Below are 19,630 nucleotides of genomic sequence, written 5' to 3'. Positions count from 1 at the left end.
ATAGAATTGTGGGGTAACTGAGACCTCATCAATCCAGGTTCACCATGGATCCGATACTGGGATTCAGCTTTCTTGGGGACCACAGGGCCAGACAGAGGGGCCGACCAGTTTCGCATAAGGACTTCCTTCAGTACCTTATGCAGAGGGACTGTCACAGCCTCTTTAGGTGGAGAAGAATAGTCCAGGACTTCGAGAATCTCAGTCCTGGGCTCATCCTCAACCTCCACAGGGAAGGGAATAGCTGTAGCCATTTCCCGGACAAAAGAAGAAAAGGAAAGACTCTCCAGTGGAGATAGTCTCCTCTCTGGTGGAGGGGAAGGTTCAGAGAGAATCCCATAGGACTCAGCAGAATGCTTCTGCTCAGTATCAGTTAAGACCTCTCTTAAGGTACTCCGACACTGGACCTGCCTGGATGCTGAGGAACGATGTCCTCAATGGCGATGTCGAGAGGTCGATGCCTGCTCGGACTGCGGCGAAGCTTCCTCCACCGACGTCGAAGGGGAATCAACCTGGGTGGCAGCCGACGCCGTAGGTGGCATCACAGTCTGGGACCTCACGCAGAAGGGCCAGACACTACTGCAGCAGATGGTACAGAAGGCGCAAGCACCCCTGACTCCGAAGCTGACTGACGTAGCAGTCCCTCCAGAAGTTCTGGAAACAAGGCCCAGATGCGCTCGAGAGCCGCCATCGGAGAAGGCTGTGGGGTTGGTGGAACAGGTGGTGTCAGAATCTGTGGAGGCTCGGGAGCAGGTACCGGGCTGCTAGGAGACCTACGCATCGGCACCTCCTGTATCGAGGGTGAGAGATCCTTTCGGCACCGACGCTTCTCAGGTGCTGACTCTCTCAAAGCCCTGGAGCTCCTGGCACCGTGCGATCGAGAATGATGACGGTGCTTCTTCGCCTTCGTTCGACGCCCATCATCAAGACTCCTCGATACCGATGAGGACATGGAATCCTCACGTCTCCTCGGGGGCGGGTCCAACGAAGGTCGGTCCCGGGGGCCCTGCATAACAGGCGGCCTCGAGGCAGGTGGAGACCCACTCGATGCCTCTCTGCTCCCAGCGCAAGTTGATCTGTCAGCAACCATAACTCCCTACAGACGTCGATGCTCCTTTCGATGTCGACACCACCGCCACTGACCTCGGTACCGAAGTCGACATCGAAGGACTGGAGCGAGCCCCAAAAAGCTTTTCCCATTGGGCTTCTCGAGATGCTTGGGTCCGTTTCCTCATACGAAGACACAGACTACAAGCGGCTGGGCTATGGTTGGGCCCTAGGGACTGGATACACCAAGCGTGGGTATCAGTACCTGAGATAGTCCGGTTGCACCGAGTACAACATTTGAAGCCACTGGGTGTCTTCGATGACATGGAAGGAAAAACGGCTTCAGCGAAATCAAACTACACGATCGTGCCAAAAAAGTAAAGGGCACAAAAAGGGAGAAACCCGACAGCGCAGCCTAAAGGCTAGCTGCGTCGAAAAGAAAGGAAACTTAAAAATAGGCAAAAATACTATGGGAGTAAATAAGTTTGTTTTTTTTTTTTAAAGAAAATGACAAAAATAATAAAAGAAATAGAAAGAAAATAGTCGTCAGACTCTGTTCCTGGGCCAAAAACGAGGAGAGCAGAAAAATCCTATCCCCTTGTCGCAGACAAAAAAGAACTAAGGGGCACGCTGGCGCGATGGGCGGGAAGTCATCCGTGCATGAGCGGTGCGCACGTGATTCACACTCCAGAAGACTCTGGGCAAAACTTTGTATTTTTGCTTCAAAAATTTGCTCCGTTTCCTGGGTCGACGCGGACGTCGACCAATATGTGAGAACAAGCAGCCTACTTGTCCTCGGAGAACAGATGCAATACTACCAAAGTGGTATGTGGCTTGCTTCAAAGGAATTGTTTGAATAATTTGAAATAAGCTAGCCTCTCAGCACCACCTGACAGTATTCAGTTCTATATTTTTGTTTAGACTCTGCAAAAACAGATAAGAAGAAATATTTCTGCCCTGAAATGTCAGCAGTATTTCATAAATGGAACACTGAGCTAGTGACAAGAGTCAATTACAGCAGACCTTCACCCTTGATACCCGAAGTCCCTTTCAAAGGTTTAAAGAGCATGCAAATAAGCAGAATCCATTCACCTAATGTTGGAGTTGGGCTGGGATGTCGGCTGGCCTGGCTGTGGAGACGGCTGGGGCTGAGGTGGGGGTGGCATAGACTGAGGAGTCTGAACTTGCTGGATGGGGGATGGAGAAGAGATCATAGTGATGTTGCTCTGGCTAACCTGTGACTGGAGGGAAAAGAGAATAAAAACCTGAAAGTTTCAAACCAAGTTTACCAAGAGAGTCACAAACTTGCTTTTCTCTTGCCCATCATTCTGTCGCTAAAGTTATCAAAAGCAACCTGTACATTCTAAATCCTGTCTTTTTTTTCAGGGAAACAATGCAGAAATCAGAAGAAAAGGAAATGTCCAATGAATTGTCATCTCATGCTTCTCTAAAGCAGTCTGAACAGGGTAATTTGAGTGTATTTAAGTAAACTGCAGGCAACATATTTAATACAGGAGTCAAAGGGCACCTACCAGAGCAACCTCCATTTTCACACTACATCACTGTCATATTCCCAAGAGTTGAATTCTACATGTGCTTCAAAAGGCCTGCCTTCAAGTTATGTTGTAACATGACATGTCACATGACCAGAGTTTGAAAAACTCCTCCAGGACTTGATTGGCAAGGACAAAACGCAATTGCCATGTAATCCTACTGCTACTGCCCCCTTGAATTTTTTTATTTTTGGAGGGAAAGAGGGAGGAATATATAATGAATGCAATTTTTCTCAAGGGAATGTGCTCTTACCCCACCTTTTCCTCAGCTTTTCTCTCCCCTCTTACTTCTGTTCTGTACCTCCCCCCCCCCCCCATACACGTTTCTATTGCTTCCCCCCTCCATGCCACCCCTGGTTCTCTGCCTTCCCAGGCCCCAAACAGGGCCAAAGACACCAAAATCTCATCTGCCAAAATAATTCACTCGCCTCAGGCGAACAGGCTAGGTGGTTGTTCAAACCTTGCACTTGGCAACTGGTGGCAGAAGTACTGTAGAGGCATGATTTACTAAACCAAATTGTCAACATGTGACCCCCATCTAAGACACACAGTGTGTGATCCATTAATGCAGTACTGTCACTAATTAATTCAGGATGGGGAAGGATGTGTAATAACATCTCATTAATCAAGGTGACAAGTGACCTTTACCCTTGTGACTAAGCAGCATGGTATTATGTGGCCCATCATTTAAATGCATCATGTGAACCATTAATCAGCAACAGCTGTAAATGTGTGTAGCACAGAGCATGCAGTGCATGATGGCACAATGTGTTACCCTTTGCCCACTATGTCAGACATTGGAGAAATGTAAAATGACCAGGTTTACTGACCTCAGAACCAGTCAGATGTTTATTATATCATCAATGAATAGACAGGAGATGTATTTCACACTACTTATGTAAGTGTATCTCATGCATATTAAGTGCAGATATTTTGAAAACCTGATTGGTTGTGGGATCAATAGGGTATGTCTGGGAAGCTTGGTTCCAAAACATATCTGCAAAGTATGTCCAAGTCCAAGTTCTGATAACCTGGGATGGAAGATCCCAATATCAAAGGCAGTTAGCAGATATTTTTCAGAAGCTGAGCTCATTTCATAGTTCCCTATTCTTGAAACTCTAAAAGCATTGCTACTAGCTGAAAGAGGATATCTACACAGAGTTTCAGGCACAGGTGTGCTGCTGTTTATCAAAAGCTTTTACTGTGTGTCCTGTTCTGTGGTGCTCTAAAAACTCATGAATGACGTTACTGAACCTGTATATGCTCACAAATAATTAAAACAAAAGTTAAGGTAAAGACACAGATTACTACAAAACAAGAAACTTTCAAGCAAGAATTGTGCCACCTATATAAAGCTTTACCCTGGACTCCATTCTCTCTGAACCCTGGATAAAGCTACTTATATCAGCAAAGGCTCTCTCACAGGAACTGAAGCAAAGCTGGTGAATTCCCTTTCAGTTACAAATGCACTACACCCTCTTTATACCCTCAGCCTGGCTATTGAACGCTGTCAGTATTATAAAGAGGTGGAGACATACTTGAGTACCATAAATGGTCTAAGAGCAAAGCAGAAAAGAGGTTGTTAGAGCAGAAGAGCCATTCAACGAGGAGGAAATGTACAAGCTGCAGGTACTAAACAGCTAACACAACCCAGAGTTGAGCACACCTTCAGCACATCCTATTACAGTGTGCCCAGACTCAGTAAATACCTGTGGCATTTGCTGTCCTCCCAAGGGGGCAGAGCTTGGAGGCGTGGCTGACGCAGTGGCAGGCGGGAACCGTGGTCTTATTTGCATCCCACCTCGGGCCATAGTTGCGCTGATCATCTTTGAGGACAGAGGGACAACAGACAAAAGTAATCGCAAAACAAGAATGCAGTGCAGTGGAAGAATGAAGAAAGGTGCATGCAGCTGCAGACAAACACGAGGAGGTCATGTGTGATGTGTGTAAATGGGCGGGGGGGGGGGGCGTGCAGTGATACAATGCAGAAAGGCACATGCAGCCACAGATGAGCTGAAGTGGTGTAAGGGGAGTGTGTAGGAGTGAGGGAGTGCAGTGGCAGAATGAAGGCTGCGGCCAAAGACAAGCAAGGGATGTGTAAACAGGGGGGCATGGGCACCAGCATATAAATGGGACTTGGGACAGTACAGTGGCAGAATGAGAAAAGGCACATATAACTATGGATGAGCACGTGGTGGGGGAGAGGACAAATATATCAACTGGGGACAGCAATGCAGAGGTACTATGAAGTACAGCTCATGCAGCTTGGAGGATGCAGGAGTAGTGGAATGAGTTTCTCTCACTGCATGTGTGTTTAAACTGGGAAAATAACCACATGCTCTCTGCAGGGTCTTAAGTGTATAACCATGCCGGCTATCCTGAGGTTTCTGGGCACAGTTAATCTTTTCTTCGTGAGGGGAGCGGCAGTTTTCCATGTGGGATTCTTATAGAAACACAGCAGATCCAGCACTGCAGCAATGTACACCCCAGTTTATCCACCCAAAGGTTTTGTTTTCATTGTGGTCATTACACCAGGAATTCAGATGACATTTCCAAATACAGGCAGACATCCCTCAGATAGTAAGAGAATAACTTCTCCCAAAAGCAAAGTACACACAAACTTAATTTTTAATTAAATGAAAATGCATTCTTTCAATTAAGCTACAGTAATGCTGAATAACAAGTTCTGAAAAAACAATCATGAAAGGTTCTGATTGATAAGGCTGTGAAGAAAGTCCTCCACTTTTTGCTGGAGAAGGTACAGCATATGCAGTGGAATTGAAATCTGTCCCACAAAAGTCAATCTGCACTCCTCCCACTTTCTCTAGAAGGCTAAACCCTGAGTTCAAGAAGTTTAAGCTCCATACCTGTTTCTTGGCATCTCTGTCACAACCAATTTGACATTCCCTCACTGGAACAACAACCAGGGCTGCCAATTCATTTGGTAAAAGGTCACCTACTAGCAGATTTTCAATATGTATATTCTGTATGTAGACCAGAGCTGAAAGACTGCATTTCTCAAAAGAATGCACCTCAGCTATTAAAACCTGCCATGAACAATCATTTGGAGCAGTATTCAAAGCCAATTCAGAGATCACCGATGGCCAGCAAATGATAATTGATTTATCCATACAATTTAAAAAGTTATATGGATAGTATCAGGCCATTTAAATTGTGAAACAGCCTGATATCTGTATAATTGTGGGCCAGGTTAGAAACACGGCAAAGGCAGCCTTAAAATGTATCCAGAGAGTGGTAATATTCAGTTGCTATCATGCTAATTTATCAGCTTAGTTTAGGCTTGCTGAATTCCTTTAATGCTCTGAAAAGCCAGAACACAGTAACTCAAATTTTTGTCAAAACTAAGCTAACTCCAGTGGCGTACCAAGGGGGGGAGGGGGGGGGGGGTTACTTCCTGTTCCGGGGCAGAGGGAGGGAGCTGCAGCGAACAAGAGAATTTAGCTTAGCGAACTCTGAGCCGACAGGCGTGCGCTGCGGCACCCCCCCTCCCCCAGCGGTGTGCACCCGGGGGGGGGGGGGGGGCGCATCGGCGATCCGCCCCGGGTGTTGTCGAGGCTAGGAACGCCACAGGCTAACTCACCAGATGTCCTGTAGTTACTGTGTATTTCTTAATATGGAAACCATTTAACATTTTGATGCATTTTCAAGCCTGTACCAAAAGTCCAAACCACAGTATCTCTTGACAAATGGGAGATACGTTAAGCCAAAAAACGGGACTGTATTAGTTTTGGTCAAGAATTACATCATGGGGACTTATGGAAAGAAATCAGCTTTTTGGACTTCTCATATTTACATTCTCAGCAGTTACTGTGATCGGCTTTTAAGGGCAGTATACTGATAGCAGTACTGAACATAGAGATTATCTTAAATTCCAGTACTTAACTTAAGCCTGTCAGTGCGCCTGCTCAAAGTGTGGCCCTTTATACCCAACCACCTTTTACATACTGTATGTTTCTCACTACCAGATAGAAGTATGCTTTCTACAGTGATGTCATGAACGCTTTCTACTTCAGCAGGAAAACCTGACATCACTAGAATGAGACTAAATGGAATTTAGCTGAATACTCTTTTATTATGCATTAGAGTATACAGGGGGGGGGGGGGGGCTTGATTCTCCAAGATTTAATCTCAGCTTGCATGAGAAAAAAATTTACCAAAAAAGCAATTAGAGAAACTTCACCTCAAAAATCACAGTAACTAAAAAGGCAACTAAATAACTGTCATACGACTTCAAAATGGAGGAAAAGACCTCAGAGTAGAGCTGTATCGAATAGCACATTTTACTATTCGGCTGAATACAAATAATGAAAATTATTATTTGGCCAAATACGAATAATAGGCACTGAGCTTTAACTTACCAAATTTTATTATTTGGTAAGTTAAAGAAGCATAATGAAATCAGAGATCAAGTGTTTAAGTAGTATTTAACACAGCAGAGCCCTAGATTATTCGTATTCAAATTTAAATCACTGTTCGGCCAAATATGAATAATGTATTCAGGGCACTATTTGGGGCCTAATCGAATATGAATATTTGGTACCACCCTACTGAGACCCCATATTCATTAGTCAATGACTTTCAAATGAGTATTTTATAGTCAGACATACAACAGAAAGAGCATTACAAATGTGGTTGTTGTAAAACTTGTGAGAGAACATTCTGTTAAAGGAGATTGTGAATTTGGTTGACCAAAAGAAAATATAAATTGCAGTATTTTACTACTTGTTGATCTAATTATATAGTATATGTGGTCTTATATTATTGCAATAAAATTTATATTGGGAAGACAATGCAAGCTTTGAATTTGCAATTACAGCATGAAAAGATGACTGCACTATTAATGACACACTGTGTGTAATTCCGTAAGTCTGAAATTTTGAAATGTTTTGCCTTAGAACAAGTCCCAGCTAACAGAGGTGATCACTGCAATGAGAACAGTTTTGAATTTATAAATCACAAAGTTTGGAACCAATAGGTCTCAATACCTGTATATAATGGTGCACATTTTTTAAGATGAATATTTTTTTAAGAAGTTCAACAATTTTTGTGTACGTCATGTGCTGGGTTTAAAGCAGCCCTACTGGGCAATTTGAAATGCCAAGCATGTATAAAGTGAGTGAATACTATTTTGTATCACTAGCGCAGTGAACGATGCGAGTTTGAAATATATAGTGAGAAATACTGATGATGATGAGGTTTTGTGTTGATGTATTTTTTTCTGCTTTTTTGGTAACTGTATGGAAGCCCAGACCCCTGAAGAAGCAAGAAAGTGAAAGCATGCCAATATCGGGCATTTTAAGATATGTTCTGCTGTTGGACTGTTCATTATTTGAATAAATACTAGTCATTTTTCAATTTAAAAAATAAAGTCCAATGCCACTAGTAATGTTGGAAAAAGCACACAAAGTTTTCAAAAATATTTTGGAAAAGGAAAAAAATTTGCACCTTAAAGATGGAGATTTTTAGACCCATGTTCAGATACTGATACCCATTTGAAAGCCTCTGACTCACATATCTGAGTCTCTGATGTCTTTTCTTCCATTTTAAAGTCCTATGATAGACAGAGGCTCATTTTCAAAGCGTATACACTTACAAAGTTACACAGGTTACTATTTAACTTTGAAACATAGAAACAGAGAAAAATGTAGGCAGATAAATACCATATGGCCTGTCCAGTCTGCTCATCCATGCCATCTACTCTCCCTATCACTCTCTTAGAGATCCTATGTACTTGTCCCAAGCTCTCTTGAATTCAGACACTGTTTTTGTCTCCACCACTTCCACCAGGAGACCATTCCGCGAATTCACCACACTTTCCGTGAAGAAGTATTTCTTCAGGTTACTTCTAAGTTTATTCCCTTTCACCTTCATCCTATACCCTCTCATTCCACAGCTTCCTTTCAATTGAGACTCACTTCCTGTGCATTTATGCTGCATATATTTTTAAATGTCTCTATCATATCTCCCCTCTCCTGCCTTTCTTCCAAGATATACATATGGAGATCTTCAAGTCTGTCCCCATATGCTTTATGATGAATACCACTGACCATTTTGTAGCCGCTCTCTGGACCGACTTCATCTTGTTTATATCTTTTTGAAGGTGTGGTCTCCAGAATTGTACACAATATTCTAAATACATTCTCACCAGAATCTTATACAGGGGCATCATCACCTCTTGGCCATTCCTCTCCCTATGCACCCAAGTGTCCTTCTAGCTTTCACCATCGCTTTTTCTACCTGTTTGGCCACCTTAAGAACATCACACATGATCACACCCAAGTTCTGCTCCTCTTTCGTGCACAAATGTTCTTCAACCCCTAAGTTGTACTGTTCCCTCGAGTTTTTGCATCCAAAATGCATGACCCTGCATTTTTTAGCATTAAATCTAAGTTGCTAAATTCCAGACTATTCCTCCAGCTTTGCTAAGTCCTTCCTCATGCTATCCACACCATCAGGGGTGTCTACCCTATAAAGGACATTTGGTGATATCTCGTTTGCCCTCCCTTCCTTTCAGCCACATCTGCTCCTTCGGTGAGAAAAAACTTACAACAATGATACACCACCTGAGGTTCTTCGGGGAACAGATCGAAGCCAAAACTCAAAATTTAATAGCAAATGATCCTCCAAAGAAAAACGGGATGATAAGTATACATTGACGATGGGGTGACATGATTGATGAGAATCCCAATGCAGAGATGCTTCCCAGCATTCTACTTCCAGCTTTTAGAATACCTAAAAGCTGCGTGTGCCTTCCTATCCAGAATCAAACCAGTCTCTACTTTTCCATGGAGCAGAGAGGTCACGTCTCTACTCTTCCCCATTAGGATTTTGCAGTTGTAAAATGCTTTTAGTCATGTGTCTGCACAGGGCCAGTGCCTTCTTCCACTTTTAGTATCCCAGATAGGTTTTTCGGCACTTAAGTTTACTTTTTTTTTTTTGCCACAACTCACTAGGCCCCCTTACGCCTCGAGCATCCCGATTGAGGTTAAATTTTTGCCACCATCAGTTTTGCCACTGAGCTCCATCACCTCCGCCTAATCCTTCCTTGAGAGCAGTGGAATCTAGTTCTTCCCAAGATGTTGACTTGTCTCCACCGAGAGAAGAATCTGCTACTCCCAATCTTCCAATATTACCATCTTCCAGTTTGAAGACTATGTCACTGAAGCCTGTGATTTGGACAGGAATTTCTGTTCTGGAACCCAGTGTATCTACCGGTGAGATTACATTACTGGGTGTGAACTACTTTGAACAGGTATTTTATCAGTATAAGCAGTATAGAAATCTTTAACAAAGATAAAGGTATTTGGAAGATTATCTGTGGTTTGGAAGAACTCCTTAAAAAAACAGGGGTCCTTTTACTAATGTGCGCTGAAAAAATGGCCTCCAGTAGTGTAGGCACAGGTTTTAGGCACGCGCAGATCCATTTTTCAGCACGCCTGTAAAAAAATGCCTTTTTAAAATTTTTGCCGAAAATAGACGTGCAGTGAAAAAAATTGATGCATGTCCATTTTGGGTCTAAGACCTTAACGCCAGCCATTGACTTAGCGGTAAGGTCGCTCACGTTAACCATGTGGTAATTGCCAATATGCGTCAAGTTGCAGTTACTGCCCGATTTTCGCTCTGCGCCAGAAAAAAATTTTTTTTTGAAGGCGTAAAAAATGAAATTACCACACAAGCCATGCGGTAGCCAGGCAGTAACTCCAAATTAGCGTGCGTTGGGCGCGCATAGGCACCTACGTGGCTTAGTAAAAGGGCCCCCCAATGTCTCAATTATGTGATTTCTCACACAGTATGTTTCATATGTTGAGGGAACTGAATTGAGGATCCAAAAATGTGATACTCATTTAACAATACAAGAGACTCAAGTAACTACATTGCAATCTGCTAGTACTTTGGGAATTAAAGACTCTCTGTATCTGCATAGACAAGCTATGGAGAATCAAATGAGAAGTAAAAATATTCGGATCTTGAATTTTCCAGTTTGCTCTCTTTTGTAAGACATTCTGTTTAAGCAATATCTCAAGGAGGTTTTTTTTGTAAACTGAGTGATAAGATTCCAATTTCTGTATATTATTAATTGCCTAAACATGTAACACATGTGAATCAGCAGGAGGGAGGCTTTGAAGCATTATCTAATAAAAATCATTTGATTTAACTAAACTGAATGGGCCACCCTCCCAGTGTCTTTTTACATGTGAAAATGATAAAGTTTCTGTGATAAAAGATTACTTCAAGAAATAGGATTTTCTTTTTTATGGAATGAAGGTACAAATTTTTTCAGGTGTAGCTTGTGTTACACAGCTATGTAGAAGAGATTTTTTTGCAATTAGAAGCTTGTAACTCTTGCAGTGGGGGCTAGTTTCTGTTTAAAATTCCCCTGTGTTTATGTTTAAATCTATTTATTCATCATTTTAAATACAACATGTCTGTTCCAGTATTAATCATCAGAAAAATCCCTAGAACTCCCTAACAGATAAAATGCAGAATCCCAAGAAATACCCAATTAGTCCAACACAAGGTAACCTCAATGTAAGGGAAGACTGGACTTTGATATCTCCCTGATCTGTACTGGACAAGTCGTGTTCTGATGGTATTCCGAGAAACTGTGAAAGACAGGGGGAAAAAAAAACCCACCACATACTAATTCCTCTCCTGATCACACACAACCACACCATCAAATGGTATTAAGCACCAGACTTCTTGCTCTGGGAGACAGAGGATGTATATAGGGGATCTCAAACAAGTATGAACTTTATTTTTTATTTTAAAGACATCCTAGCTCTATATTTTTCCATTAGCATTAAATGGTGTAATCTACTATGCCAGCTTCAGCAGGAAGGGCAATCCACACTGGTCCATACACCAAGGATAAGTTTTCCCCCCAGCAGACCTGCCTTGCATACTAGAAGGCGGTTCCCCCTGCTCTGAAGCACAAACACCGCAAATCTATCTAAAATGAAACCTGCTGCTGACAGCAGAATCAGGGTATCTAGTAGATGTTCCAAATAATCAACTATCACTCTCCAGAAAATGTCACCTTGGAGCATTCCCAGAAAAGCATGAAATAAAGGCTTGGGAACTTGCATACATTTTTGACAAAGAGGTGATTCTACTCCACCCATCCGTTACCCAAGTAATGTTTTGTATAGACCTGTCTGGTTTTGTACATCAGTCAGATTTTGTATATGTAACATTTCCTTATTTATGATCTAGTATGGAAATTAGCTAGCTTGTGTCTTCTTGGTCTTCTCACAAACCACAGACAGGCTTGCTTAGCCCTAGTAATGGGCCATAAACTAACAAATGTCTGTCTGTTTCAAACAGGCTCTGAACATAACACAGGGACATTTCCCACAGCCAACAATAGCCAGTTTCGATTCCTTCCTCAGGGTCCGTGGTACTCGTGACTGTCTTCTGATTGCACCAACACCTGCCAACTGTTATCCCAGACAGCAGGAAAAGAAGCAGACTGTGCTACAGCAAGATAAGTCATTACATTCTGCATATGTGTAATTAAAAAGAAGTGCTGAAAATTGTCTAGAACATTAAGAACATTAGATAGACTTTATGGAGGTTTTTACGCCAATGATAACAGCAAGTGCTCCAGACAGTTGAAGGCAATTGAGCCACACAATAAGGAATCTGTTGAGGCTTTTCCTCCAGGAAATCACAAGCAGTAGCAAGATCACACTGAGGGACTTAGACAAGGAGGATATTGTTGAATGATGTGTTACTCAAGCTAATCCTAGGTCAGCATGACACTAACTTATATTATGCTGATTCAAGCAATGTTCACCCTTCTTCGTGCTCTAGTAATACACTGCTTGTTCTCACTGACTACTGATGCCGCACTGTCAGAATACAGCAATGGGTCTAAGTGGTGCAATTTATACACTAGACTATACATTTGTCTGAATGGGACTTCTGGATCTGGAAACTTTCATTGCTAATGATCACCTCCCATTTTACTTGAAAAGCAGACTCTGGCAGACAGGAAGGCAATCGCAGCAGCAGTTTTTTCAATGAATGCCCACTAGTGAGAAGTCTTGGCGACAGGATTGATGGCATCCAGTTAGAATTCCAAAAGTTCCTCTCTTTTACAATCAAGGGAAAGATCAGAGATCATCAGGTCTAGATGCTCTACTACAGGCATGGCCACAATCAGACTTGCTGAACATCTTTTCCCTGTGGCCACTATTGGGCTTTGTGTTGTAGAAGGTAGCGTCTAGTGCTGCCAGACTGACTGAGGCACTCTTGATATGCAGACCTAGTTTGCTTGTAGAGGGAACAGAATGAAACTCCTCCAAAAGCAAGGGCAGGCTTTCATGGATGACCTGTCTTCCTTTTCTGTCTTACGATCTGGCCATTGAGAAATGACATTTGAACAGCAAAGGCTATGAGGATGGATTTATTGCAACTCTTGCAGTGAAGAAGTGCTCTACCTCTTTGATCTATTCCAGGGTTTGGAGAGTCTTTGAGGTATAGTGGGCTAAGATATTGATTTTTTTGCAGGAGGGTTTAAAGAAGGGTCTTGCTTTATCCTCCCTAACATGCAAGTGGCAACAATGGCATTTTACTGGATGTGATTAAAAGGAACGTTGGTAAGTTCGCATCCAGATATTATGTGTTTCCTCAAAGAAGCAGCACATTTGTGGCCACCAGTACGTCCTATGGCTCCATTTTGGAATCTTAATTTGGTTTTCCGAACGTTAACTCTACCTTTTGAATCAGGAACACATTCTTAAAGGATCTTACATTGAAATTGTTGTTTTTGGTAGCAATATCTTCAGCCAGGAAGATTTCAGAATTACATACTTTATTCTGCCAAGATCTGTTTTTGCATTCTACCAAAACAGGAGTTTCAATTTGTACAGTTTCCTCCTTTCTTCCCAAGGTGGTTTTGGTTTTCCATCTAAATCAGGAGAACACATTGCCTTCGTTCCCAAAAGGGAAGATTTTCTTTGGTAGGGGTGGAGGAAGGGTTCAAGGTCCTCAAGTGTTTAGATGTTTATAGAGCACTGCTAAGTTACTTGGAAATCACTAAATGAGTTTTGTACATCTGATCATTTATTCATTTTGGTGGAGTCAAGAAAAGTGAGGCAACCGTGAAAGCTGAAAAATGCTGAGAAATTCCCACGACTTAAGGCTCATTCAACCAGGGGAATGGTGACTTCTTAGGCCAAATCATAAGTCAAATCTTCCCAAAAGAGATTTGTAGAGGTACTGTTTGGTCTTCCTTGCATTCGTTTCCCAAGTTTTACAGGTTAGATCTGAAAGCAAGTGGCTACTTTAGATTTATTGTAAATCAAGTAGCCACTTCTTGCTTGCAGACTTTGGTGGCAGGGGTATCTTCTTCCTACCCTTAAGGATTGCTTTGCTATATACCATATGTTCTGGACTGGTCTGGTTAGGAAGAAAAGGAAGGAAAAATTTGGTCTTATCTGCTAATTTTCTTTCCCCAAGTTCATACAGACTAGTCCAGAGGCCCACCCTCTAGCCGAAAAGGGACATCCTTTTTTGGTTATCTGGTTTTCATTTCTATTCACTATAACCTGAGGGAAAGAGCTGAAGGTTCTTCAAGGTTTCCCTGAGGGAACAATCTGGAATTAAGCAGCCCTGAAATTTCTTCTATGATTCTTAGTGTTGGCATAATTTGCTTGCGGAGTCCACATATGCTTTGTTAAAGGAATAATGCCAAGCTGTGGCTGCACAGAACCTCTTATAGTGTACAGCTCACAGCATTTTAGACTATTTCTCCATCTGTTGGCTGACAGGTGTAACTATACATTCTGAACTGGTCTGTTTGGACTTAAGGAAAGAAAATTAGCAAGTAAGACCAAGTCTTTCCTTCTCTCATGTACTCTGTGTTTTTTTTAATGATTCTTTCTTCCCAAAGAGATGAAATTATTTTTGCATTAAGTCTGAAGCTCGGAAAGGGCTGCTGTATTTCTCTGTCATGCGTTTTAGCATTTGTGATTCCACAAAAATAAAAGGTAGTGAATAATGGATATTACTGGTGATGTCATCCACACTATGCTTGTTGTACCAGGAAACTCACTGAACGCAGAGTTTGCTACACAGGTTGTCCTTAAGATACCAGTAGATGCGTAATAAGAGCAGTGTTCTTCCACTACCAGTTAATCACACATTGCCCAATGAAAGGGCATGCTTACATACTCCATACTGTATTCACCGATCAGCAAAATCCTGCCTCAGTTCAACAAGAACTAGATCTAAAAGTAAAAGAAAAAAAATCTCTACATATTGTTTAGGAGAAAGAGGAAGGTAAGTTAATAGCACGACAAGCAGCAAAGAACATAACACAGGAGAGAGCCCTTGCAATTTGACTGCACTCAAAGAAAAAGTATGAGCCTGGAACAGATATGAGAGACTGCAAGGAAGAAGCAGATTCAATCACATTTTCAAAGAAATACAATGAAAGAGCTGCAGAGGCTCTTACTGGGATACTGCAAATTAGGAGGTACCTATATTCTTCAGAAATATCCAAATGCAAAAATGTCCTGGAAAATATTCAATGCAAAAAAACAAACAAAAAAAAAACATCTCTATAACCTGCTCAGTTATTATGCTAAGCACTGCCATGCAGCAGTCAACAGCACTTCAATTTTTTTTTACCTGTCCTCCTGCAGTTCCCATTTGAGAAGCTTGAGCTTGTGCCTGTGCCGCTTGAACAGTAGCTACTGCTGCCGCCTGCTGCTGCTGTTGTGACTGATGTTGCTGTGCTATCTGAGCTCGTGCCTTAAAGGAAAGGAAAGAAAAGAAAAATATTACCATTCATGGAATTCATTTATTTGTTACATTTGTATCCCACATTTTCCCACCTATTTGAAGGCTCAATGTGGCTTACATAGTGCCGGAGATGCTCATTGATGAGGAACTGGTCATCTGAAACATTTAAACATTTCTGATCAATTCTTAATTCTTCCATCTCTGTGTATATGTTGTGCATTACTGTATTACCAATGCATATACCCAGCAGAAACCACAACTCATGGTGACAGATGCAGTGGGAATAAGTGGATATTGCAAAAATGGTTACGATCATTCAGTGAGGAAGACTTTGAGGCAAACGCAGCACTACAGCCCCCCCCTCAATCCCAAAGAAGAAACAAATCATCTGTAAAGGTATATGCAAGAAAATTACCCCAAAACACCACTGAGAAAACACAATACTTGTCTATGTGCATTCAGAGTTACAATATCCAATGTACAAACAAGGCAGCTAAAATCTGTGACATTAACAGGACACTAAACCAGGAACACACTTCTTAAGAATTTTCACTTTTTTGGACAATGTGGTGCTGAAATTTTCCTCAGAGGGAGATATAAAATTAAGCAAGAAAACATTTATAGCAGGCATGGGAAATCCTGTACTCACACTGGCCAGTCAGATCTTATAAAACAATATGTAAAAAAAAAAAAAAAAAGTACATGGCAAGGTGCTCAACACCAGTGGGAACGGTAGATGCAGAGAGTGAGTGTGTGTATGTATATATATATATATATATATATATATATATATATATATATATATATATATGAGATAGATTTGTAAACAATGGAGGAACACATGCAAATCTCGTGTTTTCATTGTGGAAATCCTAAAAATCAGGACTAACTTGATAAACACAGATCTAAATTCTTCTTTTACCCTTCTCCATGCAAATGCTTTCAGAATTTGTGGAATATAAGTCCACTACCTTTCAAATGGCCTTCACATCTTCTCTAAAAATGTGGAAATGAAGTAGAAAAGGTATTTTCAAGTACACTTCCACAAAATCAGGCTGTTGCTTCCTGCATCTTTCAGCTTCCAATGAAATCCAAACCAGAGCTCAGATGGAGCACCATGAACCTTTAGTCAGTTTTGGTTTCTCTGTTACCCCTCCAAACTTACTTTATCCTAGTCATTATGACAATAGCCCTTGGCTGGGGGCCATTCACCAGGGCTTCCTTCTGGAACCCTGCAATCATGGTGCCCAAATTCAACCACTAGGCAACACTTTTGCACAATGACTAACTCCTCCTCCACCTGGGTTGTGAAAGCTGCCAGACAAAGAAAGTGGGAAATAGACCAGGCTGACCAGGAACAAACGAGGAGACTTCCTAGCATAAAATATACACCTTCCCTTCTCTGATTCACTTCTCAAACAAAACTCTTTGTACACCACAATTTAATGTCTGTAGGGCATATTGGCTAGAACACTACAAAAAAGTATGTGGGGAAATAAATTTCTAGCCTGAGGCAATGTTCCCTCTAAGGAGTGGCCTGGTGCGTGCAAAAGTTTTTTCATGTGAGCAACAAGTTTTAAAAATCAACAATTTTTGAGCACCAGTATTAGCAATGCATTTCACGATGACTAGAAGTGACAAAAACAACAGCACAGACCATTTCATATAGCGCAATTTTATTTAAAACTTATTTAAATTGGGTCGTAATTGATTTAGTTTAATTTTGTTTGAAAGTCGGGTTGGTATTCTTGTGAGCGACGCTCTTAAAATGTATGAGCAATCGCTCACATGCTCAGCTTAGAGGGAACATTGGCCTGAGGTCATACTTGCAGCTGAACTAGCAGGGATGGTTTAATGTTTTTTTAAGGACTTACTATACAACCTTTCTACACTGTTTTAATGTAACCCACTACTCTAAATATTCAAAAGCAATGAAAGAAATGCTACAATACAAACAGGGAGGAATAGGAGAGTAAGGTCAGAGTGCCTTAAAGAAGAAATTCAGTGTGACACAGAAAACAGTGTGATCATCTTCCTTCATGATGCTCAGAGAATTCCATAGGGCCGAGGCTAAGAAACAGAATGTTGAATGACAAGTATAATCTAATTGTGCCCTGGCTACGGATTGCAGAGCAAACGGTTGTTCAAAAGTTAAATGAAAATAATAAAATGGTTTATACGGATCAACAGAGTTGCCACATACAATGGGATGTCTTTATGCACTATGAGTAAGCATTAGAATCAAACTGGAACTGACAGCAAGTTCGGAGTCAAGGGTACTGGAATAAGATATAATCATCTTATGTACTGTGCATAGAACTCTCATTGCCATATTTTGAACAGGCTGCAAGCGATTAAGCAAAAACTGAGGAATACTAGCTAGCACCACATTATAATTCAATTGGGAAGTTACGACAGCATGGAGAACTGTCTGAAGATCATTTTTGCTTAGGTACCCTTGAAATGCCTGAAACTGACAAAAATCATAAAAGCAGTTCTTAACAAATGATGAGATATGAAGACTGAAATGTAACTGATGGTCTATATGTACACCTAAGCATTTAAAAGTGTCAACTAGGTGAACAGAAGTAAATAATAACCAAGGCTGTGGAGTTGGATTCAGAGTCATGGAGTTGGAGTCGGAAGCAATTTTGGGTGGATGTGGAGTTCATAAAAACGTATCAACTCCAGCTTCAAATTTAAACAAAAAAAAAATAATAATTTACAACAAAATAATATATGATAAGTATTGTCATACTGGGACATACTGAAGGTCCATCAAGCCCAGTATCCTGTTTCCAACAGTGGCCAATCCAGGCCACAAGTACCTGGCAAGATCCCAGAATGGTAAAACAGACTTAGTAACTTCATTGTGTGTTCCCTAGACCTAGTATTTTTTTGGAAAGAGCAAACAAGCGATTCATATCTACCCATTTCACTCCACTCAGTATTTTATAGACATCTACCATACTCAGCCATCTCTTCTCCAAACTGAAGAGCCCTAGCCACTTTAGCCTTTTCTCTTAGGGAAGTTGTCCCGTCTCCTTTATCATTTTCGTCGCCCTTCACTGTAACTTTTCTAATTGCACTATATCTTTTTTGAGATGCAGTGACCAGAATTGCACACAGTATTCGAGGTGTGGTCACACCCTGTAGAGATACAATGGCATTATAACATTCTCATTGTTATTTTTCATTCCTTTCCTAATAATTCGTAACATTCTATTTGCTTTCTTAGCCGCTGCAGCTGCACACTGAGCAGAGGGCTTCAACGTATCAAAGATGACACCTAGATTCTTTTCATGTGTAGTGATGTGGAACCTTGCATCAAGTAGATATGGCTTGCATTCCTCTTTCCAACATGCATCACTTTGCACTTGCTCACATTAAACGTCATCTGCCATTTGGATGCCCAGTCTCGTAAGGTCTTCTTGCAATTTTTCACAATCCTCTTGCGATTTAACAAATTTGTATAACTGTGTAATCAGCAAATTGAATTACCTCACTAGTTATTTCCATCTCTAGATCATTTATAAATATGTTAAAAAACAGTAGTCTCAGTACAGGACCCCTGAGAAACCCCACTATCTACTCTTTTCCATTGAGAATACTTTTATATATCTATATATATTATCTGGCTGACCATCTCCACTTCCACTTAATATTAGCGCATAGTGGCTAACCAGCTAAACTGCACATTACAGTTGGCTATTCATGAATATTCAAGCGTTGGCCGGCTAAATTTAGTGGCCACATTGGACAGCCTAAATAACAGTCCTATCTTTGGCTGCTAACTTAACCGGCCAGTGCTGAATATTCACTTTGTCAGTTAAGTTTGAGCCTCCCCCCCCCCCCCCCCCCCCCAAAAAAAAAAACGGATATTCAATGCCAGTCACTGCATATCCGGGGTCAGGGCTGATTGCAGCACTAACGCGAGCTACCTCCCACGCTCTGAATATCGTGCTATATGTATTTGTCCTGGATCTAAAGTACTGGTAAATATAACATATATTTATATAACAAAATATCTGAAGCCTAATATGAGTACGAGTTGCAGCTGGACAGCAGAAAAATAGAAGAAAGGATACTGGGCTAAACGGACCACTGGTCTGACCCAGTATGGCTATTCTTATGTTCTTATGTAAAGGTCTGTTGTACCAACTCCACTGCCCTGCTAACAGAGAGATAGCAGAAGGCCTAGAAGGACAGTGAGTCAGCCAAATAGCAACTGTTTTAGAAGATTTAAGATAAGATGATTGTCT

At 41.4% G+C, this 19,630-nt stretch overlaps 1 protein-coding gene across 4 annotated transcripts in view; it reads right to left on the bottom strand.

The window, feature by feature from the left end:
- The window catches only part of MED15 (mediator complex subunit 15), a 212,635-nt gene that overhangs the window by 71,344 nt on the left and 121,661 nt on the right, over positions 1-19,630 (bottom strand). For 3 of the 4 annotated variants that reach the window (XM_030219026.1, XM_030219028.1, XM_030219029.1), the window contains 3 exons: positions 15,255-15,377; positions 4,307-4,423; positions 2,137-2,285 (listed from right to left, as the gene is read on the bottom strand). In XM_030219026.1, coding sequence (XP_030074886.1) covers positions 2,137-2,285; positions 4,307-4,423; positions 15,255-15,377 — 389 coding nt within the window. The remainder of the gene's footprint in view (positions 1-2,136; positions 2,286-4,306; positions 4,424-15,254; positions 15,378-19,630) is intronic. The other variant, XM_030219027.1, reaches the window with a different exon arrangement.

This window comes from Microcaecilia unicolor, chromosome 11 (genome assembly GCF_901765095.1).
Source record: "Microcaecilia unicolor chromosome 11, aMicUni1.1, whole genome shotgun sequence".
In the NCBI taxonomy this organism is placed as follows: domain Eukaryota; kingdom Metazoa; phylum Chordata; class Amphibia; order Gymnophiona; family Siphonopidae; genus Microcaecilia; species Microcaecilia unicolor.
This window is presented reverse-complemented; position numbering and strand designations above follow the sequence as displayed.